The 26,822-nt window shown below is 44.4% G+C and overlaps 1 protein-coding gene across 1 annotated transcript; it reads left to right on the top strand.

The window, feature by feature from the left end:
- Positions 1-1,662: 1,662 nt before the first annotated feature.
- Positions 1,663-26,774, top strand: LOC133974952 (ankyrin-1-like). Its single transcript, XM_062412777.1, has 36 exons — positions 1,663-1,785; positions 2,071-2,169; positions 2,346-2,444; positions 2,589-2,687; positions 2,997-3,194; positions 3,520-3,618; positions 3,888-3,986; positions 4,563-4,661; positions 4,799-4,996; positions 5,124-5,222; positions 5,450-5,548; positions 5,794-5,991; positions 6,078-6,176; positions 6,428-6,526; positions 6,774-6,872; positions 7,150-7,242; positions 7,422-7,494; positions 8,906-9,029; positions 9,250-9,313; positions 9,536-9,648; positions 10,573-10,797; positions 11,256-11,410; positions 11,634-11,845; positions 13,111-13,315; positions 13,434-13,530; positions 13,662-13,890; positions 14,013-14,141; positions 15,937-16,056; positions 16,317-16,401; positions 17,488-17,562; positions 17,866-17,997; positions 18,239-18,397; positions 23,736-24,396; positions 24,511-24,637; positions 25,361-25,432; positions 26,568-26,774. The coding sequence occupies exons 2-36, from the start codon at positions 2,113-2,115 to the stop codon at positions 26,628-26,630; spliced, it is 4,854 nt and encodes a 1,617-aa protein (XP_062268761.1). The 5' UTR covers positions 1,663-1,785; positions 2,071-2,112; the 3' UTR covers positions 26,631-26,774.
- Positions 26,775-26,822: the final 48 nt, after the last annotated feature.

Here is a 26,822-nt window from a genome sequence, read left to right as displayed (position 1 = left end):
CAGTACTTCAGAGTATCCTAACCTTGTGTTTCTTCCAGTTTCCATCTGACTAAATCCCTCTGTTGCCTCTTTAAGAATGGTCTCAACGGGTTACACCTGGCTTCTAAAGAAGGCCACGTCAAAATGGTTCTGTCGCTGCTCCACGCCGGCATTGAGCTGGAAGCCACCACCAAGGTACTTTGTTCTCTGAAGTGTTTCACTCCGAACTGAACTGAACTAAATTAAGCACTTGTCTAAGCTTTAGTTTAACTCGTGGACTAGTTAGTTCAACAGCAGCATCCATGAGCTAAGCTAAGACAAGATAATCCGTCATTAGTCCCACAATGGGGAAATTACCACTTAACATGTGTAACCACAAACTTTTAAACCACCTTATCAAATTATTAGGGCGGTAAATAAGTCTCTTGCATGCAAAAATCCAATATTTGTATTTGTCATACTAGGGTCTATTTTTTTGCTTCAAATGAGCCTAATGCTAAAAAAAGGACATGGCTGTAAATAAAATTCACAATCTTTTTTAACATACTGGTCACAAATCAAAACACTAGACACAGGTCTGAATCAAGTTCAACATGTACAGATTGAGGCCATTATGTTCCTATTGTTTTCCTGTCATTCACTCTATATTTTTCTCTCACCTTGTATGGTTCCGTGTGTGTTTGTGTGTTTGTGTTGTGTTTGTGTGTGACCTCCAGAAAGGGAACACCGCTCTCCATATTGCAGCGCTGGCGGGGCAGGAGAGAGTGGTGGCTGAGCTCGTCAACTATGGTGCCAACGTTAATGCCCAGTCACACGTGAGTCACCATGAGCTGTGAGCAAGAGAAAGTGCGTGTGTGTGTTTGTGACGCATCTGCTACAGAGTTGTATATATTTACAAACATTATCTGTGAGGGTGAGTCTCTGTCCTGTATGGGTGTGTGTCTCGTAAAGATAAACCCTGTTTAAATATGTATTCCTCCAGGTCAGGTGACTATTTAAATCTGTGTTTGTATGTAGATGTGTTTGTGTGTGTTGTCCTAAAGGTTGATATAATGTTGTGATTGTGTATTTGAAACTCCAAATGAATTTGTGCCCGAGCAGAAAGGGTTCAGTCCCCTCTACATGGCAGCGCAGGAGAATCACTTAGAGGTCGTCAAGTTCCTGCTGGAGAACGGAGCCAATCAGAGTCTCCCGACCGAGGTAGGTGTCCCTCAAACTGCCTGCTGGATTGTGAGGTTTCCCCGGGATTAGATCCTTCCACATCATTGGTATCTGTTTTATATCAAATGTGACAGAGAGGCACAGTTTAGGAAAGCGACAATCTGCTGTTTGTTTCCTTCACACAGGTAATTTGTTGTTAATGAGATGGTTAATGGTTGCTTGTGCACATTTTCCATAAAAATACATGTTTTACCTTTTATTTATGTCGGGTTAAAGAATAGCTGAGCAACAGGACGGTAGATCATTCATTGTATCAGCTCAAGAAATTATTGTTCTGCATTGTTTCTTATTCACCCCTTCATCAGTCCTTTATCTTTCTCTCCTCTTCCTCATTTTAATCCCTGTTTTTTGCTCGTCCACTATTTCTCAATCTCTTTTCCTCTTCCTCTCTTGTCTCAGGACGGCTTCACTCCGCTGGCCGTCGCCCTCCAGCAGGGCCACGAAAACGTTGTGGCGCTGCTCATCAACTACGGCACCAAGGGCAAAGTCCGGCTCCCCGCTCTGCACATCGCCGCTCGCAACGACGACACGCGGACCGCCGCGGTTCTCCTACAGAACGATCCCAATGCGGATGTACTCAGCAAGGTATGCACCAACTATTTATATATACTGCTGTGAAGGTTTAATATGATAACACAATCAACCAAAGGAAAAAGGATTGGGAAAAAATGTTGAGTGTATAGTAGGAATAAATAAAACTGGGCTTTTGTCTTTATGAATGAATACAATATCAAAATGAAATAGCACTAAGTCAAAATGTCCAAACTCTCTCATCTTGTTATCTGTGTCATGTCTAACCTTGCATTTTAATAGTGGTATGAATAGACTGTCTTTACACTCTCGTCTCCCATCGCGTATCTTCCTCTATAGACTGGTTTCACACCTCTCCATATCGCAGCCCACTATGAGAACATGAGCGTAGCCCAGCTGCTGCTGAACAGAGGAGCCAACGTAAACTTCACACCCAAGGTCGGTTCATCCGCAGGGTCAAAAATGAAACTGAGAAAAACGGGATTCGTTCCAGATGTATTCCCCATATACATGTAGTTCAGTTTCTATAATACAGTACTTTTGTTATGTTTTCAAATAATCTGGACTCACAAATGGTGACAAATACTAACTTGTTTTCTCCGCTGCTTCCCTAGAATGGCATCACACCCCTTCATATAGCTGCCAGGAGGGGAAACGTGATGATGGTCAGACTGCTGCTGGACAGAGGGGCACAGATTGATGCCGTAACAAAGGTACAAAAAGTATTTAGTCCGTTTGGATGCTCATCGCCTCTGTTTCCCCTCATCTGTTATCCTCCCTCCTGCTAATGTGCTCATTTCTGTCCCTTATACCGTTAAACACTTTTCCAATGAGTCTCCCTCTCCGTCTCTTTGAAGGATGAGCTGACTCCTCTCCACTGTGCAGCCAGGAATGGTCACGTCCGCATTATTGAGCTCCTGCTGGAACATGGAGCTCCCATCCAGGCTAAAACCAAGGTAGATGACCGTAATGAAATACGTAATCTGTCCCTGGAAGCTTTGTAATCTGCATCGATCATCAAGGTTTCCGGTTGACTACTGACTTTGACTGAATCTCATATTTCTAGCTTGCTAAAAATGTAAACGCTTTCATGCAAGTTTGACTAATTAACTTGAATCAAGATGTCCTAACCGAGCACTTTAATTTAAACTCTTGTCGAACACGGATTGATTATCATACCTCCAAGGAGTCTGAGCTACAGTCAGGATGATTCATGCGACTTAATCTATCTCCATCTCCTCTCCACCTTCCTCCGTGTCCTGCAGAACGGTCTGTCCCCCATCCACATGTCAGCTCAGGGGGACCACATGGACTGTGTGAAGCAGCTGCTGCAGTACAGTGCCGAGATTGATGACATCACGCTGGACCATTTAACCCCTCTTCATGTAGCAGCCCACTGTGGTCACCACCGCATGGCCAAGGTCCTACTGGACAAGGGGGCCAAAGCCAATTCACGTGCTCTGGTGACTAACCTTTTTACGTTTTGTAAAATGCAGCTGTTATTTACTTTGAATGTTTTGGTTTTTTAAGACTTTATAGATTATTAAATGACTTTCATCGTTCAGGACTAGTAGTAGAAAGTACATATTGTCTTTGAATCTTCGTATTGCCACGTTTAACATTCACCATCACCGTTTGGATACAGTTGTGAAATGCACACAATATAATCTCAATATTTATAACCTACAGCAGAAAAACCTCTAATATTTATTTGAACACATCTTTTGATCGAAAGGCCTCTGGACCGCACACATGTCTAGTTGTGAACCTTGTTCTCTGTTTCTCCAGAATGGCTTCACACCTCTCCACATCGCTTGCAAGAAGAACCACATGCGGTCCATGGACCTGCTGCTGAAGCACTCCGCCTCCTTAGAAGCTGTCACAGAGGTGAGGCGATGTGGCCACAGAGGAGACAAGTCAGAAAATGATCATAAAAATCCACACTACCGGCTTTAAAAAAATACCCTGAACAGTCATTGCTTCATAACTCCCTGGTGTATTTTCAAATTCCTCCACTTCCCTGTCAGATGGCAGTTCCTGTCTTTAATGTTTTGACTGCCAATCAGTCAGAAGTGGCTTAAGAACTGGAGAATGTCCTCTGAGGTCTCGATAGTGGATTTATATTGAGTTGCTCTTCTCTGTCTGTGTTTGTGCAGTCTGGTCTCACTCCTCTTCATGTAGCAGCTTTCATGGGTCATCTGAACATCGTGAAGAACTTGCTCCAAAGAGGAGCTTCACCTAATGCTTCCAATGTGGTGAGAGCCTGTTTGCTTTCCCAAAAATAAACCATTAAGTTCTTTCCAATATTGCCAGTTAATCAAATTAACAGTTGGTGTTATTCGTGTGGAGATGTTTTACAAAATGTCCTCACTTCACATTTTTAAGAAAGATTGAATTCCATGCTGTTTGAAATACTTAATTACAGGAGAAGATTAATTGTATGGGTCATTAATAAAACAGTTAGCCAGAGTTTCTCTTTCACCTCCACGTGAAGTCAGTGTCGTTAAAAATTAAATTGTAGAATAAGCTTCTAATTATGTCTGGATTACTGAAATTAATAGACTGATCTTAACCATGGGCCCTCGGATGAGCAAGGTGGATTTATAGGTGAATTTGATTTATACTAAACAAAAAAGATATTTACCTTGATCTTAAAGTAAAAAAACTGGAAATAAATAACCATAAGAAGCATGTTTTTCTTTACAAGTTACAAAAACTTGAAAATTGACACAGATATACAGTAATGGATGAATAACCTGAAAGTCTACGTCCATACATATTACATTGTACTATGTAGATTGATTGTGGTTGTGTGTGTTTACCTCCACCAGAAAGTGGAGACTCCCCTGCACATGGCCTCCAGAGCAGGACACTGTGAAGTCGCTCAGTTTCTGCTGCAGAACTCTGCGCAAGTGGATGCGAAGGCGAAGGTATGAACTGTCAAGTGTTTCTAGAGGAGGTCTGTCAGACAACCTAAACACTTCAAGTGCAAAATCAATAGAAACCTAGTTAACAGTGATTTTCCTGTGTCCTGTTTGACCTCTTCCTCCTTCCTGTCTGGGTCCAGGACGATCAGACGCCTCTGCACTGTGCCGCCCGTATGGGCCACAAGGAGCTCGTCAAGCTGCTGCTCGAGCACAACTCAAACCCCGACTCAGCTACATCTGCAGGCCACACTCCTTTACACATAGCTGCACGTGAAGGACACGTGCACACCATTCGAATACTGCTGGATGCTGGAGCGCAGCAAATCAAGATGACGAAGGTAGCGCAGAAGCCAAATTGCAAAAATCCTGCCGCATCTGGATGAATGCTCAGATGGTGCAACAGTATGTCTGACTTAAGCTGTTTGATGTTCTGTAAACTTCTCTGTCTTTCTCTCCTTTGAGCAGAAGGGCTTCACTCCCCTCCACGTGGCCTCGAAGTATGGAAAGGTGGACGTGGCAGAACTCCTTCTGGAGAGAGGTTCCAACCCAAACGCAGCCGGCAAGGTGAGACCGTCTGTGCTCTACTTAGTTCACATCTCTCTCGAAAACAGTGACGCACTTTTTACAAGGCTGTGACGATCCAGTCGCGACCTCGTAGAGAACGAGCTGATTGATAGAGCATCGTGGTTTGTGTCTCATATATAAATGTGTTTCTGTGCTGTTTTCTTGTCTCTGTGTGTCTGTTGGTTTATATATGTGCACATCTGTGTATTCGTGTGTGTGTTTAACAGAACGGTCTGGCACCCCTTCATGTGGCCGTCCATCACAACAACCTGGATGTTGTGAGACTTCTGGTCAGCAAGGGAGGATCTGCACACAGCACAGCTCGAGTAAGACGCTCACATACGTGTGTCCGATGTGCCCACACATGGCGGCATGCTTACCCATCACTCACACAAAATACTAAACAGGTCAAAACGAGTGTGTTATACTTAAACACAACTACGTGTTCGTCTTGGTTCTCTGAAAGACCCTTCATCAAAAAAGGATTTAAGTTTTAATCTAAAATTAGACCAGAAGAATGTTAAGACAGGCGATTCTCAATCTGTGCTTGTTTGTCCTTGTTTCTCTGCAGAACGGCTACACTCCCCTGCACATAGCCGCCAAGCAGAACCAGATGGAGGTGGCCAGTTGTCTGCTGCAGAACGGGGCTTCGCCCAATTGCGAGTCCCTCCAGGGCATCACGCCCCTGCACCTGGCCTCACAGGAGGGGCGGCCTGACATCGTGGCTCTGCTCATCGCCAAACAGGCCAACGTGAATCTGGGAAACAAGGTATGGAGAGGAGAACGGATCCAAAATGCATTAGGAGAATAAAATGCGTGGTTATCGTCTCCTGTTAAATTCCTTCTGTCCTTCAGAGTGGACTGACCCCTCTGCACCTCGTGGCTCAGGAGGGTCACGTGGGCATCGCCGACACACTGGTGAAACAGGGATCGTCCGTTTACGCTGCTTCACGGGTAAGCTCCACAACCCCCCCCCCCCCCCCCGCGCTAAAAATATAATAATATCAAGTTGATGTCAGCGAGTTGATTTATTTCTCATTACTGATGTTAATCACAAGATGTTTTCTCCAATTTCTTAATTAAATAGGGTCATGACTATAAATACCATGTTTAGTGTACACACATTTAGATGGAATGTTTAAATATCTTAAGACTCTCTCTCTCTGTGTCTCTCTCTCTCCCCCCCCCCCTCTCTCTCGTCTCAGATGGGCTACACACCCCTTCATGTGGCCTGTCACTATGGCAACATCAAGATGGTGAAGTTCCTCCTGCAGCAGCAGGCTCACGTGAACAGCAAGACGAGGGTAACACATCTCTTTTCTCACGTGTACTATTTATACACACGTGAGACCTGTTCCCCATATGGTCCTTATGATGTTTGCAGTTTTGTTTACGTGTTTGTTTACGCACCAGTAATCATCAGTATGAGCCAGTATGAGCCGGATGTCAGGGGCGACGCTGGTGTTGGCGTCAGCGGCCAAAACCGTAGATTGAATCACAGCTTCCTCTGTGTCTTGTTTTGTTTGACCACTTCCATCTCTGCTCCTCCAGATGGGCTACACCCCTCTCCACCAGGCGGCTCAGCAGGGCCACACCGACATCGTCACCCTGCTGTTGAAAAACGGAGCCGAGCCGAATGAGATCACTTCGGTGAGACCTTCCCCCATTCTCCTGTGATAAGCTTCCTATTGACCAAACAGTGATGTGTGTTAACATCGGCTCAGTTTTTCTTCTAGAGCAATTGTTGTCATTAAATGATTTGATCTGTATGTGTATTCACTTTGTGTTTTCTCCCTCTACTTCTAAAAGGTTTATCACATTTTGACATTATCTGTAAAAATAGCAGGTGCTATTATTAACTACTTTATTGAAAGGATTTGTATTGTTGAAATCCTGTGTGTGATGGTTCTCATGCGTCTCTGCACAGAACGGGACGTCTCCCCTGGGCATCGCCAAGCGACTCGGTTACATCTCCGTCATCGACGTGTTGAAGCTGGTTACCGAGGAGTCCGTCTCTGCGGTGAGCGAACGCATCATCCCTGGTTCACATGGTTACACCTGTGTGCGCAGAGAAGTAGCCTTGACACACCATGGCTCAGATGTTCAATAAAACAATTCCCCAGTCTTGATCAGGCTCAGCTCCACCAAGTTTTAATCTTGGTTTTGCTCTCCACCCTTCTCTGCTCCTGCTCTTCACAGATCACTACAGAGAAGCATCGGATGAGTTTCCCTGAGACGGTGGATGAGATACTGGATGTCTCAGAGGATGAAGGTAGGTCATCTGATTTGCTGGCGCGGCTTCGATCATTCATTTTCATCTCTGACTCTGATTTTGGTAGAAGAAGAATGTTTGGGAGGTACATTGGCATTTCAATGAAGTCAGATGTGAACGTGACTGTTTATAACGTCCTTTTCCCATTTGTTTTGTAGGGGTTGCCCAGCTAACGTTAGGTAGGATTGTGTCTGTATCTCTACTTGTTGGGTCCGGTGCCTAGTGAACTTGTGGCGTCATTGTAATCGTACTTTTACCTTGTTTTCTTTGTGCGTCACTAATTGTCTTTTTACTCAGTTCCTCTGAGTCGGCTCTCGACTCCGGCACTGTTTGCTTTCCTCTCTGTCTTTGTCTCCTCTATCGTTATTCTCTGGCTCAGAGATTGATTTAATAGAAATGTGTCTGTTTCTCATCCGCATGTAGTCACAACATTTTCCTTTTTTACCAGCGTTATCTGTCCATGGCTTCATAATTGACGGAGCTCCAGCATTTCTGCAATTTAAAAGACAAACGGCCTCTTTCTAATTCAGCGTCGCAGTAACTCCTGCTTTTCACAGCTGAATGAATCAATAAGCTGATTACACACACGCTGTGAACCAGCTGGGACTTGCTCCTGTAAACAAAACACAATTCATGTTATTGCCGCCGTCTTTCTGCTTTTAGGAAATTCAGAGTTAAATCAAAATTTTAAAGGATTTTCACATGAAAACTTCATTTTGAATCTGTTTTATTTGTGTTACTATTTTTTTATTTACAAACTTGTACTCATCAATCTGTAAAAAGCTCTTTTAAAGTGTTATTGAACGTATTATTTCATGTCATTCTTCCTTTATTAATTGAGGTGTTTTCTCCTACACAGAAACAACCATCTCCACATGTGATTTCATATTTAATGGGCATGCTCACTGCCGTCCATGCAGTGTCCTCAGCTGTGTTAATATTCACTGTCTTTTTTTACCAGACATCTTCTTTCACTCCTGTGGTTTCCATTCGCTCTAGATATTGTTCGGTGTGCTTGGACTAACTGTTTATCTGAAATCACTTTGTGGCCATTTGTCTGTGGCGTCGTGAAGGTGGAGGGACGGGAGTCATGCTGGTGTAATAGTTACTGTTTCCACATACAAAGAATTGATTTGCAGTGGCATTATGTTTGATCCGAGCTCAGAGAGGTCTGCCGCAGTTCAAGATACTGTCCCTCTCAAATGAGATAAAAATCCACCGAGGGGTGAAAACTAAATCCTTTTGGCAGATTAGTTCAAGTTCCCCACATTTTTACGACCGAGTGGAAGAACTTGAGAGTTGAGCTCAGCATAATTTTGCCCTGCAGTCCCCTGCTCTTGTCGTTTTTCTCTCTTGTTTTTCATGTGTCTGTTTTTCCTCGCTCTCCGTTAACCCTTCATGTGTCCCACAGGGGACGAGCTGCTCGGGATGGACGGAGCTCGCTACTTGAAGCTCGATGACTTCAAGGACCAGGACGATGACTTCCTCTCGCCGAAGAAGACTATGAGAGACTTTGAGGGAGGCATCGGAACCACGTAGGTCACCGTGCACAGGATGATATAAAACATGCATGATACCCACAAGTGGAAGAATAACATAATAAATATGTCATTAATTGAGTTGTTGAATGCCATACATAATTCATCTTTGTCTGCGAGCAGAATGAGATACAAGAGTGTTATTAAAATGTCTATTATAAAGTTGAAGCCATCCATTTTCTCTTGTCTTACATTATCTTCTCTCGCTCCGCCACAGGCCCTATTCTCCTGCTATACCCAGAATCCCTTGTGTGTCGCCAGAGACAGTTATGTTGGATCAGGTTGGTTTAACCGTACCGTGTACATTACATACATTTTTTATGTGTTATCTTATTGCTTCTGTTCATCATTCTCTATCTTTTCTCTCCCTCCTTTCCCTCTATGTCTGCTCTGTCATTCCCTCCCACTCTCCTCTTTTCTTAATCTTCTCCGTCATGGTTATTTTACCGCCTCTCAAATATTTTCTGCCCTGTCTTTGTTATTTCCTCCCTCTCCGACCTCAGCACACTCCCGTCCCGCTGCCGAAGGAGTACGATGACGACTCTCTCATCCCGAGCAGTCCCGCTACAGAGACCTCGGACAATGTCAGCCCTGTGGCCAGCCCCATCCACACGGGGTGAGCTCATAAAACATCGAGCTAATGTTTAATCCTCATGTTCGATCTCACAGAGACTTGTGCAGAAGACCTTCAAACGTGCAAAGTATATTCACCCTCACCATCTAACATACTGGTGTTATTTATTGAGGCTGTATTTCTTATCATAAAGACAATATTTCAGAGACTCAGTGAGATCAGTGACCCAAAGTAAAATATTAATCCTCCCTCCACCTAATCTCTTTTCTGCAGGATCGTCAAAACCCCCAAAAATCTGCTACCGGCAAAGGAACTTTTTTATTAAAACCAATTCAGGATGTGTGTTGTAAGTTAGCCAACATATCGATGATGGATGTTTAGGAACATGAACAGTTTTTCCACTCCCTGTTTCACTGTTTATGCTGTTGACGCGTAAAACATCTGTAATTAAGTCATTAACGACAAGCTCCATGAGGTAAATCCAGCGTGATGTGAATTTATTTAGTCTGCAGTGCTTAGTCATCACTTATTCAGAGCACAGTGAGTCAGCAGACAGACACACACAAACAGACAAACACAGACACACACAGACCCACACACTTGTTTGAAGCTGCCTGTCTAATGGAGGATCAAACATTGTTCATCTTTCTTTTTTTAAAGTCTTTTAGTGTCATCCTGGCTGCACCTCATGGCCTCTCGTGACAGCCCGCCCTCTCCTGTCCTACTCAGACAATTCAGATGAATAGAGAATCAACACATTTCATAGGTGGCTTCTCTATGAATCGCTCTGCATTCAAGCATAAAGTCAAAACAACGCTAGTAACAATAGACAGATTGCTGATCATTTTGCGCATCATTCAGGGGAGAGAAATTCTCCCAGTAGAACCCAGCAGTTACATTTGACCTTCCTGTCTTCTCTAATGTGTTATTTAATGATAAATAAAACTGTGACCATGTGACCTTCAGCTTCCTGGTGAGTTTTATGGTGGATGCTCGGGGCGGCTCCATGCGAGGCAGCAGACACCACGGCCTCAGGGTCATCATCCCTCCTCGGACCTGCGCCGCGCCCACGCGCATCACGTGTCGTCTGGTCAAACCGCAGAAACTGACCACGCCTCCTCCACTGGTGGAAGGGGAGGGGCTCGCGAGCCGCATCATCTCCCTGGGACCGTCCAGTATGCAGTTCCTAGGGTGGGTTAGCTCTGTTGTTTAATTTGTTGGTCAGCTTTAAAGTCAAGTGAGAGAAGTGTGGTTTTTTTTTAAATGTTTCTTTTGATGACGTTGGAATTTAAAATCAAATTTAAAATCTGAAACATTTGTGTCCTGTTTAAAACAGTTTTCAGGATCCTACAAAACATTTACATTTTCTTTTAATGTCTTATACAATAGTTTTAAAGATGTCATAGTTACGTCAATTAATTGTTGTACCTTACTGTAATATTAATGAGCTTTGTCATTGTGCCATCTAGTGGACATTGATACGTGTACACTTCTCATGCAGAGACTACATGATGATGATATCAACAATAACAGAAGAAAACTAAATTAGAAATGTTATAATATATATTGTTTTCCTAAATAAAGGCTTCATTTCAATTTTCATATCACTTCATGTTATGATTTATTCATGTTGCTCTTTTCCCTCGCAGGCCTGTGATCGTGGAGATCCCACACTTTGCCTCCCTGGGCCACGGTGACCGGGAGCTGGTGGTGCTGCGCAGCGAGAACGGCTCCGTCTGGAAGGAGCATCGCAACCGCTATGGAGACGAGGTGCTGGAAACTATTCTGAACGGCATGGATGAAGGTCAGTGGGCCGATAATGGATTCCACTCTCTCTGTGAGATCTTGCACGGCTGCAGATAAGTTAGTTTTAGTCTTGGTGCATGACCCTGCAGTTGCAGAACAAGGGCACAGGGTGAGGAGGCGTTTTTGTAGGTGACACAGAGGTAAACTGTCCCTCACCTGTATAATTAAGGAGGTGTGTTTTTTCTTTCTCTCTCCTCCTCTTCACTCCTCACCACCTCTAGACCTGGAGAGTCACGACGAGCTGGACAAGAAGAGAATCCGCCGCATCATCTCCACCGACTTCCCTCTCTACTTCGCCGTGGTCTCCCGCATTCAGCAGGAGAGCGACCTGATCGGGCCGGAGGGCGGCCGGCTCACCAGTAAGCTGGTGCCCCGCGTCGACGCCATCTTCCCCGAGACGGCCGTCACCAAGAGAGTGAGGCTGGGCCTGCAGGTAAGCAGAGCAGTTCGGATTAAAGAAGGATATAAAAGAAAGGAGGGATGGAATGGAGCAGACAGGGAGGAGCAGAATTGAAAACTCATTCCGATCCACTTCTTTCCTAATTGCTCGGCTGTTTATACAACAGACAATCTGGTGCTTTTTCAGAATTACTGAGGACAGATGTTTGAATTATTGAACAGCTGATGCTCAGGCTGTGACTCAGTGATCTGTGCCAACACGTTTACCAGCAGCTCTTTTTGTGTGTAGTTGAGATTTGACAGATTTAAAATCCTGAAGTCGATCTTCTGTTTGACAAATGACCCAAAATATGGATTTGATGTATAATTTGCATTGCTGACTGCCGACAGATTATTCGTTCTGTTGTTATTATCAATCTTGATCTTTTAAGTACGTCTATGAATCCCGTTACGAGTTGTTTTGACCCCTGTGTGTTTTCAGGGTCTTTAAATTAGCAAATGATATTAGATGTCAATACAATACATTTGATATAATCCTCTCCCTGACCCGGGGATCGTCTCAGCATGAGCTGCCACACTGCAGCGTTTCTAAATTAGCATTTGCAGCAGGAGCTTTTTTGGCTGTCACTCATCCAGACCTCCACAGACACACATATGGAGACTTGGCCCAAGCTCCTGCTCACAATCTCTTTTCACACTTCACCTCCACTCGGCTTTGTGCTCAACGACAGAAAGATTATGAGGGATCACGGGCTGCACATTTCATTTTGTTTTTGTTTTTGGGGGGGTTGTATGCTGCTGTTTACGTTGTCTGTCGAAGCACTGATTGGCACTGACGTTATTTCAGGGAAGTGCATGAGTTTTGCTTTGTGCCTTATGCTGCTCTGTTTATGTTTTCCTTTTATCCAGCCATCCATCACTCCTCAGTTCCCTGATTTAAGTTGTGAGCCACACACTGACCAAGCTGATGCACTGATCTGAGCTGGGTCAAGTGTGAAATATGAATTGGTTGCATGTGTGAGTATGTTTGCGAGTTTGATGTTTTTTCAGTCTACAGCACACGTCCTGTTCTATTTTCCTGATGTCTCCTCCCCTTGTTTCTGTCTCCTGCCTGTTTTCTATGCTCCTGCATCACTAACCGTACCTCAGCCTTTACATCGTGTTTCTGCTTCAGTTGTTTGTATCTTAATTAACAAATTTACACCCCCGCCCTTTTGTTCGGCTCCATATTCGTTTTTCTCCCGTCTTTCTGGCATCTTTCGGCTCAACAACCTTTTCCCCTCGCCGCTTCCACCTCAGGCGCAGCCAATCCCTGACGAGCTGCTGACGCGGCAGCTTGGCAACCAGGCGACCTTCAGCCCGGTGGTGACCATCGAACCACGCCGACGCAAATTCCACCGTCCAATCGGGCTGCGCATCCCACTGCCACCGTCCTGGAGGGAGAGTCCTCGGGACGCAGGGGAGGGCGATACCACCAGCCTGCGTCTCCTCTGCAGTGTCATTGGTACAATCCACTTTAGAGATGATCAGACACACGAGACGTTTGCCTAGTATCTCTGTATTAATGGCATCTTGACACTGTTCACTGGGGCATGAATGACGGTGTGTTCGTTGTGCCTCAGGTGGAACTGCACCAGCTCAGTGGGAGGACATCACTGGGACCACAAAGCTGATGTACGCTCATAACTGTGCCAACTTTACCACCAACGTGTCTGCAAGGTGAGCGCCTCAACAGGAGCCGGGGGGGCGGATTTATGACCAGTCAGTGTCTCTCTCCTGCGCCTCAGCCCACATCAGCATAATAATCCATCTTCTTTCTGCCTTTCTCCTCTCCTGCCACTTTCCTCCAGGTTCTGGCTGGCAGACTGTCCTCGCACAGCGGAGGCCGTGACCTTTGCCAACCTGCTGTACCGGGAGTTAATGTCCGTGCCGTACATGGCCAAGTTTGTCATTTTCGCCAAGATGAACGAAGCGCGGGAGGGGCGTCTGCGCTGTTACTGCATGACGGACGACAAGATGGACAAGACGCTTGAGCTGCACGAAAACTTCACCGAGGTGGCCCGCAGTCGAGATATCGAGGTCAGTGCAGGAGAGAGAGGGGAAGCTGTTATGGAGATAATTGTGGGTTTTGAGCAGTTAGCGCTTGTTTCAAAACCGATTCATCTTGTCACCCTTAACGTTTTCTCTCTCGCCCTCCACAGCTGATGGAGGGCATGCCGCTGCACCTCGAGTGTTCTGGGAACCTCGTGCCCATCAGGAAGGCCACGCAGCAGCCCCGCAGCTTCAGCTTCCAGGCCTTCAGGGACAACAGGCTGCCCGTCTCTGTCAAGGTCTGTCTCTGTCTCACTGCTCACACGCCCGCCTTTTCTCTGTCGCTCACTACTCATACAGTGTGTTGTGGTTCGTTGTGTTGTCGGGTTCAGTGTGTCCTGTTAGTCGGTCCCCCCCCCACCTGCTGATCACTGAGACAACCTGTTCATACGGTGGTTTTTGTCCACGTGTCCGTGTGCTTTTCACTGTGATTTAAACTTTTCAGCTTGTCTCACCATTAGCATGTACAAGTTGAGATTCCGAGCACAGCGCTGTGTTCCCTCTCCACCACAGGAATCTCACACCACACCCGAGACAAACGTGTGACACTGTATAAAGTTTAAGATCTTGGATGGAATAAAAGAATATATGTTATTGATAATTCAATATATTGTGATATGTTGCATAACATGATGTCTTTTTTCTTCATCCCTGTGGTTTGTCAAATCATTGTTTTTCCGAGTTACACAACAAAATAATAATTGTGCCTTATTTTAATGCAATGTGTTTTTTCAAGTGTTTCCCTTTCGATATGGATGAATCACTTTAAAAATCGGTCCATCTCACTTGTCATAACTTACAGTCATTTATTGGTTTTCTTACCTTTTTTTTATTTAAATCCCTTCTCTTGCACTGTATGGCCGGAGATACACGTGCTTCTAACTACGCACACGTGCACACATCATGACTTCCTTGTGTAGCACCTATTACCTCATATGTCCGTTTGGTGCATCGGTTGTGCACGTCCTCAGAAATGACCGCTACATGTCCGCAAGATGCGATACACACATGAACACTAGGGGCAGTGTAGAAGCATACACATAGATAACAGTGTTGATTAAAATCCACAACGCCGCAGCGATCGCTCCTTTTCAGATATGATCTCAGAAGTAACAGAACTTACCTCCTCCAGGGTCGTCGGGATATTTTGTCTGCAGAATATAAATCTAGAATTTCCATAGAGTCTGAGTTCTGTGTTTCTCCAGTAACATGCACTGCACACGCCTAGAATACAGCAGATATATCTTCAGCCTATCAGTGCGTGTGTACGTACGTGCCTCTTCATGTGTGTCTATATTTCTGTTTCACTAGTTTGCTTATTTGTTTTGTTTGGTACCTCATCTATTCCTCATCGTCTTTCTTTCCGTGTCTGTTTGTCGGTGAGACATTTCCTCATCCGATCAATACTTTGATGATTATCTTTTAATTATTGTGCGACAAACAACTTGCCTATCCACCTGTCGACTCACTCGGTAATCGTTTGCATGTCCTGTGACGCCCTCACTTTCTTTGCCTGCCTTCCTATCTTTGCGGCCTTGCCTGTCTGTACGTGTCTGTCTCACTGTCTCTCTTTCTCTCTCTCACGGTCACTCTGTAACTGTCTGGTCTGACAGACGTCCAGGTAAATGTGCAGGTAAATCTCTCCCTCTCGCCTGCCTGTGGACTGCTTCCATCCCTTTTTCCCCCCTGCTTCTCGTCCCATGTTACTCCGCCACATGCCCCCGACACTGTGGAGGGATCTAATACCTTTTTTTGATCTGTCTTCTTTTGTCCCGTCTCTTTCTCACTCCTGCTCTGTTTCTTTCTCTTCTTTTCTCATCTGTCCTCTCTCTTAATCTTCCTCTTGGCTCCATCTCTCTTTGCTTACTTCTTTCTGTTCTCATCTCTCTTCTACTCCTCTATCTGCTTTCTCTCCTTTCCCCACTATTTTCTCTCTATATTCTCTATCTTTTCTTTGTCTGACTTCTATGCGTCCTTCCGCCTCTTCTCTATTTGTCTCTCTTCCTCTCTCCATCTGTCTTTTCCTGCTCTCAGGTCAGAGACAGCAACAAGGAGGCTGCTGGCTTTTTATCCTTTCTGCGGAAGTGCACCAAGTACGAGGACACGCAGCACGTTCTGTGTAACCTTAACATAACCATGCCACCTTGTGTCAAGGTAAGAACTCTGAATCTTTATAAAGTTTTTCAAAAGTTGTTTAAAAGACTTCTCCTCAGTATTTATGGAGAATTCTCAGTAATGGAAACAGGGGATATTTGTCCTGGGTTAAAAATGTAAACACTGGTTGATATTGTGCTCATATTCATGTATTTAGCTATTTTTCATTAAAAGGGTACAAAGGTACCTCCTTAAAGACATGCAAGACAAAATTTACAATTTAAGTATAATGTGATTTTGTTGTTATAATCTAATTTCAGGTTGTTGGGAGTGAGGAGCGCAGGAGGACCTTAACCCCCCTCGCCCTGAGGGAGCGCTACAGTGCTCTGAACGAGCCGGGCCTGGGTGAGTGTCTCGCTGCCGGACCCTCGGCCCTCTCCCGACACACACACACAGCGGAGACGGGCACTGAATGTCGCACTGCCCTTTTTTCTTACCCACAACCCTCTGCTCCCTACTCTTCCCGTCCCCCCTATATGTCTCGCGTGCACGCATGGCACAGACTGAGCCTTGGATGCAATGCACTGCTCTACAGTATGACCCAGAGTTCTTTGCGCTGCGGTCAGAGCAAATCGTATATTGAATGTGCGACCAAAAGTTGAGCAGCAATCCCCCCCCCCACCCCCCCATCATGACCCCAAAATGGCTCCAGGGCACTTGGCAAATTGGCCTCTTATTTTCCCTCAGTGTCCTGGTAGCTATGAGAACAGATGAATGACCCCCCCCCCCCCCATGGTTGGTTTTGCATGGCGCTGGTTTCTCCACTGCGATTTCCACTGGCATGGCAGCAGACACCATTAGCATCAGCACCTGTAGCTTAGCATCGGAAACGGGAAGGACCTCGCAGTGGAGCTAGACAGAGGAGCCCTGACACTGGCCTGGGGTAAATGAGCCAAGATGGCCGTTGTGGTTGGTTTGAACTTGTGCCGACAGTGGGTGGGATTGAATGGGGGGGGGGAAGGCCTTTTCTGTCTATCAAATACACAGCGCTGTTACATTGCACCTCAGTCCCTCTGTGACGGTCTCTGAATGCTACTCTGACTGGTGAGACTAGCACCTGAATGAACCGGCCCCCCTTTCCCACACGGCCCCGAGGATCATGTGGATAAAAGAACATTGTTGTGCCTGCTTCTAATTTCATTCAACAGATCAGTGCTTTTTGTCGAGGTAAGTTTTGCTAGTAACAAATGGAATAGCAAGTATTTTAGGAAAGAGAACCAAAACAAAATGGAAAATTTGAGCGGTGGAGGTTGATATGATTTATCAATTAAGTCTAAATCCCTCATGACAACCTTCACACATCATTTTACCAGCAAACTATGGTCCCTTAGATATCAGCTGGACTGAGAGAGAACCAGAGTTGGAGTCTCCTCACTTTCATTTTTCTGGGGCCACGGATTCTTATATATTTCTGTTATACTTTCTCTGTAGCCACAGTGAATGCCATGGAGAGGACGGAGATCAAAATCAACATGATATCTGAGCAGCTCGGTTTGAGTTGGGCAGGTCAGTCACTTATTACATCTGTTTCTTCTCTTTGCTCGGCCTGTGGCGATTCTGGTTGCAGCTTTCTTACTGAAACTTTAAAAGTAATCCAGCAAGTAAGGACTGGCTGTGTTCAATTTTATTAATATTTGTGTATTTCAAGATCAAATCTCACCAAATTCAACACTGCACATCCCTGAGCCCAGAACAATACTGGTGCCGAGTGTGAAACCAATAAGATGAACAGTTCTTGGAATGCGCTCCACACACAGAGAGTTATTAGATGGAGGTTTCCATTAATCCGCTCGTCTGTTCTCTTGGCAGAGTTGGCACGAGAGCTTCAGTTCGGCACGGACGACATCAACCGGATCCGTGTGGAGAATCCCAACTCACTGCTGGACCAGAGCTCTGCCTTGCTCAACCTGTGGGCGGGCAGGGAAGGCAAAAGGGCCAAGAGTGAGTCCAACACAACCGTACCTCTCTGAGAAATGAATAATGTAGAATTAATTTCCCAGTGCACATAAGCAGCTGCAAGGCACAGATATTATCTCAGTTGTAACACAGAAGTGAATCTGTTTTTTGACTGTTCAGTAATCCCCCATCTTTCCTGACTTTCTTTGTTTGTCTGTCTCTCGTCTCTTCTTCTGTTGTTTTACCTGCTTCCTCATCTCCTACCACCGATGTGCTCCCCTCTCAGTGGAGAGCCTGTACACCGCCCTGAAGAACATCGACCGGGCGGACATCGTGACGTCCCTGGAGGGACAGGTCCAGCCTCCAGCGCCGTGCTTTCTGGACGAGGGCGCCTGTCGACTCAGCGACCGGGACTCCACTCTGCTGTCGCCCAGCGTCAGCAATGGTAAGACACACAAACGCATCGTGCACATAAGACTCACAAAGCTCAAATTAATATATTCAGCAGTGAACATTCAACCAACTGTATTTAAAAAACATCTGCAACGCTCTTCAAGAAGTTATTTAATGTATTTCAATCACCTAGAGTCCAGATCATGACTTTTTTCTATACTGTGTTAGGAATCTGATTGTTTTAAAGTAAAGTGAAGTCCTTCAAAGTTTGTTAAAGGAGACATAAGATGCCTTTTCAGTGTTTCTGACCTCTAGAGGAGCTGCAGCAATGGACACTATGAGGAAAGATGTGTCTCATGTTAGCATATGAGCATAATGTGTCTCCTTTAAAGATATTTTGAGTGAGAGTAGATTAAATATATATGGATTTAATATTCAGCATATACCCTGTGAGACAAATGTTCAGGTCATTGTCTCTTAATAATCTGTAAAGATCAGAAATTAAGAGTTTTAAAGGAATTACTTGGTGCCTGGTGACATTATGAGAGATTTTCTTTCATATGAAACCACCATAACTCTGTCTCTGTGTCAACTATTCCTCACATCTATTATTGAGTTAGCATGTAAATAAATACAACTCACAGATGTACTGACATATGACAGTTAGTTTAAAGATTTGAGAGCCTGTTTGCCTGGAGTCTGGGTAACAGCCAATTTCATTATTGTCTCTGTTGCTCCACAAGAGATCACGGACACGAGGCCGCCGCGCCTAGTGCACAAGCCTCGAGTTATTAGACCCCCGTTTTTCAGAAGGGGTAAGTGGAAGGGAGCTCGGGCTGCATGGTGGTTTGCTGCTCATGTCAAATTGACGCTGATGATGATGATGATGAAACTCGAGCCGTGTTTTTTAAGGTCTGACGAATGGTGTCATTCTCCCACCATGAACCCGGCCTTTTGCAGCATGCACTAAGGGCACAAGTCATTTGTCTTTCACACCTCATATTGGAGCCCCGAACATGATGGTTCTTATTCTTCTTGCTTAATATGAGAAATGAGGAAAGCTCCCGTTCACTCTCACTGACAGGATTTTAAGACATTTAAGGCCAAACACTTAATTTCCTCTTTTTTAAATGACGGATGTTTGTTCAGATTATATGTCCATGTTTGTCTGACTCTGTGCGATATCTGTGTGTGCTTGTGTGTGCGTGTGCGTGTGCGTTTGTGTGTGTGTGTGTGCGTGTGTGTGTGTTTGTTTGTGTGTGTGTGTGTGTGTGTGTGTGTGTGTGTGTGTGTGTGTGTGTGTGTGTGTGTGTGTGTGTGTGTGTGTGTGTGTGTGTGTGTGTGTGTGTGTGTGTGTGTGTGTGCCTGGGATGGATATACTAGTCAAAAGTAACACTGGTACACAGATGATAGTGTTCTCTGGGCCTTCATACCTTGTTTCTACTCCTCCCTCGTTCTTTCTGTCTCTCTCTCTTTCTTTCTTTCCCTGAGAAAAAGACAGAATTTCCCCCCCACTGACGGCAGACGTTGTTACACAAGTGCAATGCTCTCTCGACCTTGACATTGTGTCTTTTCCTCAGGACTGTCTCCCTCTCTGTTCTCCATTCAGTCTCTCTCTCTCTCTCTCTCTGAACCTATGACATGTCATATCTACTGCCCAGCCGCCCTGCTCCTCCTCCTCTTCCTCCTCCTCCTCCTCTTCTTCTTCCTCACAGCTCTTCCTCTCCGACCTCTGACCTCATCTGACCTCATGTTGACCTCTGGGCCTCCTCCTCTCTTGTCATCTTATTTCCCCGCGCTCCTCCCTCGTTCAGTCAGAGCGTGGACCTTCTCCTCCTCTCTCAGTCCAGCTCTGTGTGTGTACTACAGTTTGTGCATGTGCATGCCGCATGCTTTGCTGTTACAGTGTCTGTTTGTGTGTGTATGTGTGTGTTTCAGACCTAGGCTGCAGTAAAATAATATTGTTATCTAATGGCAAGCCAAGGCGATCATTCTATTTAGCTCAGTTTGCAAGACATTTATGTGTATGAATATTAAGTTAAGTTTTTACCCAAATATTAAAATGTGTGCGTGTGCAGTTTCTTTAACAAAATAAAGTTTGCTGTTTTTGATTATGACATCTTTATGTGCATGGCATGCGTTCAATGTATGACGTTTATTTCACGGTTTAAAATGTTTTCTCTGTTCAATAGGTGTATTTCAGTCTTGTTTTTAAATGCTTATATTAACAAACCAATGTTTTCTTTTCTTGTACAATAAATAGTGTGTGTTTTTTTATTTCATGCTAAACGCTGTAACACATTATCAGCTGCGTAGCTCATAACGTTCAACGTCCAATGCTGCTCTGACATTGTGTCCTTCATTCGTGGGCAAAATATGAAAATATAATAAAATAATAATAAAAATCGATACACTACCATGATCCTAAAATATCTTGTGTGCCGATATTTAATGATTTTCATTAAATGTTTTGCCCAAGTCTGACGACAAACTCATTGTTGACATTGTCTGAACGTTATTTGCCAGCAGGTTTAACGCTGTGAGGTGTGTTTGTGTGTGTGAGTGTGATTATTTCTGTACATTTAGGCGTCACCTGTGATATAAAAGTGTGTGTCCTCATCCTTTACTGTAATATGAATGCAGTATTCTGTGTGTATATGTGTGTGTGAGTACAGTGGCAAAGTGGGTAGCGTGCTGTGCTGTGCAGTGTGTTGTGTTTTTTCCTTGAAAATCTGTGGAGTGTATTTGTGCTTCACTACATCATGTGCCTTTGACACCTTTGTGTGTTTACATGTGTTATTGTGTGTGTTTGTGTTTAAATAGCAGGAGTGAAGGGAAAGGCTAACCCAGTTTCATCTGACTCATTCTAACTCTCATCCTAATTCTGACTCATTCATCCCTGATCACCTCATTCTGGCGCCCCCTCCCATCATCCATGGCCTCTTACCATCCCAGAAACACACACACAGACACACACACACACTTATTACACGCGCTATGGTCCATAAACTTTGAGAGACAAATACAGAGACAGTAAAGAGGTGATTCACCCATTATTGTTATTTTTAACTGTCCAAATATGTCATAGAGCCCATGAGAACAAGTTTCAGTTGTTAGCTTGAGATGTTGTGAGAATGTCTGGAAGCTCAATGTGTGAAATTTCAATTTTTCTTATCTGTTACCTTGATTCTCGCTGCTTAACTGAAACATGTATTGGGTGAAATACTCCTTTACTGTTCAACATCACTGAACACTATTCATCCAAAGTAACTGATGCAAAGACATAGTTAAAACATTGAATCAACATCTTAACTCATTCATTAACATTATTTCTCTTCAAAGAAGGTTTTAATATTAAACTCGAATAATAGATTATTAACCAAACTGCCACTCTATAAAATTCTTACCTTTTAAATCTGTAATTAATGTTTATATTGAAGGCAACCGTTGAGATCCAAGTATCAAAGGATGAAACATAAATTATATTTCAACAAAAACCCTTGTTGTCATTAAAGTGCAGGTAGAACAAATTGAAATATAAATGCAGCTTTTGATATAAATGTGAATCACATTAATACATCACATGATTAATCTGCCAAGAACCTAATCTTACAAATAATGTTAGAAAAAGCATAAACATATGATGTGTGTTTGTGTGTCTTTGTGTCCTCTGAGTTTTTTAACATTCAATGACTTCTTAGTAAAACCTTAGTTAAACTAATGTTAAGTACTTCAGTGTTTAAACATTGATAGATAAAATAAAATTATCATTTATTCTAGGAAATTCCATCAGCCTATAAATTCCTCCCTAATAGACAAGTAATACATACTTCAACTTTGTAATAGATTAGATCAGTTTAGTGTGAAAATTGGAGACTAACTTCCACTAATAGATTTAAATCAATTACAAAACTAAATAGAACAGTGCGTCTAAAGTGTCTGCGTCTGTATGTGTATGTGTGTGTCAGTATAGAACAGTGTGTGTGTGTAGAGAACAGTGTGTGTGCACAGTGACCTTGGGATGCAGAAGCAATAAAAGCATGGATCTGATGCGCAGCTGCAGGAGAATGTGAGAGCAACAGTAACTTGCATTTTCCTCCACAGAATCTGCAACATGCTGCTGACTCCCACCCAGAGACGTCTAACAGGGGTTAGAACGATGATAGAGACATTTTCATTTAAATAAAAAACAGTGTCGGTATGTACAAATACACAGTATACCCTTTAAAATGTAGTAGTTGTAGTAGTAATTGTGAAACAGCTGAAACAAATGTGTCTCTGACAGCCTTTTAAAAAATCGAATTGACATATTTTCACTGAGATGTCGAAGGTCACACTTCTACATTAAATCTATATCGTTCTAACCCCATAATAGATACACAACTCTCACCTGTTCTTTTTTCCTCTTATCAAGTAACACAATGTTTGTTCTCTACACTCACTTCCTTACATGGAGGCAAACTAGAGCATCGCTCACCTGACTCACAGTGGATGACAAACCAAAGCCCCTTTATCCCCCACCTCACTCTTACTGCTGTGTCCCAATGTCCAAGACCTGAGCCGGCATTTGCTTAAAACCCAAATCAGAAGGAAAACAGCCCAAATAGTTGTTTTGTTTAATATCAATTAGAAAAGGGACAGTATAAAGATGAAGGAAGATTAATAATACAATGTTTTGTTGCCCGACAAGAACATTATTCTGCTCGACCCCTTAAAACTGGGAATATATTGATTTTTATTTAATCAGGATCTTGGAGTCAGATCCTACAGGATCAGTTTGACTTACTCACACTGAATGTAATAGGTTGAAGAATATCTGATTCCCAAATTAGTAATCCAAAACTAGGCAGATGCCAAAAGTAAAATATTTCCGTTCCCAATACATCGGTTGATATAAATATTAAGTGACTCCTGAGATGTCGTTATCAGACCCATATGACAAAGAAATGTGATCAGGCTTAATATTTAAAAACTTAGCAGTAACCGTTACTATAAAAGATCTATAAATATAATGAAGAAAGAGTAGAAAATACTATCAAAGATACTTGGTCTATATTCTCTATTTATGTGCAATTTAAACATAAATGTACAACTTTTCTCCATTTTTTTATTCTGTAAAATCACAGATTTCATAAACATAAAAGCTGATACTGATGTATCTGTGAAAGGCTCATTTCAGGTTTTAAAGCTAAATGGTTCAGGCTCAAATAAAAACCGAGCCTCCATGACTTCCTGGTGCAGTATATTGGGACAGGGCTGACACTGTTTCCCTGACTCTCACTCACTTGTAGAAGTTGGAGAAACAGTTGACCCTCCACCCCCCCGGCCTCTCCCTGGCTGTGCCTGCGTGGTGTTAGTCTTTCTTTTGTCTCGCCCTGTCTTCCCTCCAGGTTACATGCTGGTGCAGGAAGAGCTTCTGTCCCCGGCCTCCATGATGTACAACCTGCCCTCCCCCCTGGGAGTGGAGCCCTTCTGGCAGGAAGTATCCAGCCTCGAGTGTGCCCCCATAGCCACCACAGAGGAAGACACATTAATGGAGATGTCCGATGTCCAGGTGTGGCCAGCAGGGGTCAGCCCCTCTCTGGTTACGGTGGAGGACTCATCGCTAGACGGCAGCAGTCGTGCTGACGACTCGGAGGGCGCCACGCTGTCCCTCCCCTACAGCTTGGGTCGCCCGAGCAGTCGAGCCAGCGGGGCCAGCGGCTCCATCATGGAGCTGGAGGAGGAGGAGGAGGAGGAGGAGGAGGATGATGAGGAAGGGGAGGTTGAGGAGGAGGAGGCGCCACAGGAGCCGGCGAGTGTACTGGCAGAAAGGGACAGGGTCAGGGCCAGTGGCGCCGTACCCAAGGTCAACCTAAACGGCCAGCTGGGAGGTCAGAGGTCGGATGGGAGAAGAGGGGAGGTCCTGGCGGCAGGAGGAGGAGCAAAGGGAGGAGGTGAAAGGCTGGGTTCAGTGGAAGGGATTTCTGTTGTTGCAGGCCAGCAGGTGTACGCCCAGCGGGTTGAGGTGTCGGGACTGAGTCGGGCCAACGAGCATAACGGAGACAATCGGTATGTCGGCTTTAACTGAAGTCAAACAGAAGTCACTGTCTCTAGCCGACATGGTCATTAACATATTTACTCCACATGTTCCTTTACGTTCTTCATTTGCATGTTTCTCTCCAGGATGATCGGAGGCGGAGCCTTTCAACCCTACTTACCAGACAAGGACTCGCTGCAGGGCTGGGTCGGCTCAGTGACGTCGGCACCGGACGTCAGCGTGCGCGTGGCCCAGGAGGCTCTGCTGACTCCGGTGTGTGACACGGGTTACTATCATGTGCTGCGTGGGCGCCCCCTGCTGGGCACGCAGCCCTATGACAAGGGGCTGGGCTTCTCTCACCAGGAGGCGGGCCTACACACTTGGGGACAGGAGGAGAGGCGGGTCCAGGTCAGGTGGCTTCGCCAACCAGCCGCTGCTTCCTGTGCCCGGAGAGGGAACATCTTTATCTCCATCCCTTTTATCTCATTTAATTAACAGATTGGGAAGATGGTCATTCAATTCGATTTTTTTTGGCTCACGACCATTAAACAATCAAAAACAGTCATCAAAATGTATCTTTTTGATGAAGTCACAGAATCAAACCAGATTGATGTGTTGTCTGCTGCAACACATGAGAAATATCTGCCGTGACTATTGAGTGTAAATAAAGATGGAGGACCTGTCTCCACTTCCTCCCAATATCCACAAATCTATCTAACGGCGGCCATCTGGCTCATTTGGAGCCAGAGATGATCATTAGCGATCAGGGCATTGGCACTGTGGAAATGATTACCTATGCAACCACAAGGGGGCGATTGAGACCTTTTGGCGTCACTCTTTGGGAGCAGTCATGTCGTCCATCTCTATCTATAGCTTGTGGCCATGACAGATGCTTTTTGCTTTTATTTAACACTCTGATTGCAAACTATTCATTGTGGAATCAATGTAAACGTGATGTTTTAATATTAATGTTCAAATTGTGTGATTTCTGCGCAGAAGGAGAAGAAAGAGGTCCATGCTGCTGAGGTTCAGTTTGCTGATCAGCCCGGACATGGGCTCGCTAGAAAAGTAAGTAGTTGTTGTTTTCATCATTTAAACTCAAAATATTTCACGTGCAAACTGAAGCACACAGCATTTTACTGTGAAGGGTGGGAAATTAACTTCAGCCACCAGCCAAATACAGGTTGGAAGTATTGTTTCCCAATCAGCCGAAACTATGACGAAATAATCCAGAGATACAGATATTATCATTATTTAAAAACTGCTTAATTCTTGTAGAAAATAAAATGTATTAACAGAAATGGACAATATTCTTGCACATTACTGCTGTAATATGTTAAACTTTGTACTTTTGGGAAAGTGATTGGCTGATCATTGACTGTATGTGAAACCGTGAGGGCCGGTGATTTTTGCCTGGTGGACAGAAAGGTTGGTTTCCTGCTCTGGTCACATGCAGACGCTCCAGCACTCTTAACTGGTCCAAGTGTTGTTTCCTTCCCTCCTCCCGCCCTCCTTGCTCCAGGTGGGGGTGGATGTGAGAAAGGGTGCTCAGTCAGTGCAGCGCACCAGTCTGCGGAGAGTTAAACACTGAAATACACATACTGCCCGGTCCTCCAGGTACGGGACACACAACAAGCACTTGTGCATCCCAGTGCTTGGATAGATGCTGCTATGGTAACATAGTGGATCCTGTTAGAGCCTGATAGTCTCTCACGTTCTGTTCAGTTTTTGTTTGAGGGCGTTTTCACACCTGAAAGTCTGGACCCCGGTCTGAACCAAGGTTAATGTCCTAGATTTGTGCCATTGAAATTTCAATGAGGTAATATACCAGCAAAATGAACGTCCTTGTTGTTGAAGCATCAGATCGTTAGAGGGGACGACTAAAGACAATCCTGTGAGTCGCCCCCCCTCAACTTCCTGCAATTGGTCCAAAAGGTCGACATATCCAATTTAGTGTTATCAGACTGCAAACAAAAGACTAAATGATGGTGCGTTGGTCTAGACCGTGGTTCACGGCAACTTTCACACCTATTATTTTGGTTCGGACCAAACAGTAAAGTCAAAAAGTCCAAACCAAACAATGTAGGTGTGAAAGACCCTTAAATTATAGTCCCTGATTTCTGCATAAGTTTCTTTTAGTCAGCCAGAGTCATCCCGCCTGTGTGTTTCTTCTTTGTGTTGATTGCGTGTCTCTGTTTTCCAGGACAGGAAACCCACTGCCAGAACACCCTCCAAAAAAACACAACCCGAGCGCAGATGGAAATGAGCAAACGAGGAGAGCAAGACAAAGACTGAGAAGTGCAAACTACAAAAAGACAAACACAAGAACCATCCTCAAGGTGTGAAAACCTGGAAAATCACAAAAGAAAAAAGAAGAGGAGAGAGAGAGAGAGAGAAAGAGAGAGAGAGAGAGAGAGAAAAAAAAGAGGAGTTCAACTTGTAGTTTTATAAGATTTGT

This window comes from Platichthys flesus, chromosome 19, assembly GCF_949316205.1.
Source record: "Platichthys flesus chromosome 19, fPlaFle2.1, whole genome shotgun sequence".
NCBI classification, from domain to species: Eukaryota; Metazoa; Chordata; class Actinopteri; order Pleuronectiformes; family Pleuronectidae; genus Platichthys; species Platichthys flesus.
Note: the sequence above shows the minus strand (reverse complement) of the source record. Positions and strands in the feature narration are given on the sequence as shown.

Bases quoted from the DNA above. Each gene is read 5' to 3' on its own strand.
- LOC133974952 (XM_062412777.1), top strand. From the start codon at position 2,113: ATGAGCGTAGCCCAGCTGCTGCTGAACAGAGGAGCCAACGTAAACTTC. The intron at 2,170-2,345 runs GTCGGTTCATCC...CTGCTTCCCTAG, and splicing joins ACGTAAACTTCACACCCAAG to AATGGCATCACACCCCTTCA. The intron at 14,142-15,936 runs GTCTGTCTCTGT...TCCTGCTCTCAG, and splicing joins GGCTGCCCGTCTCTGTCAAG to GTCAGAGACAGCAACAAGGA.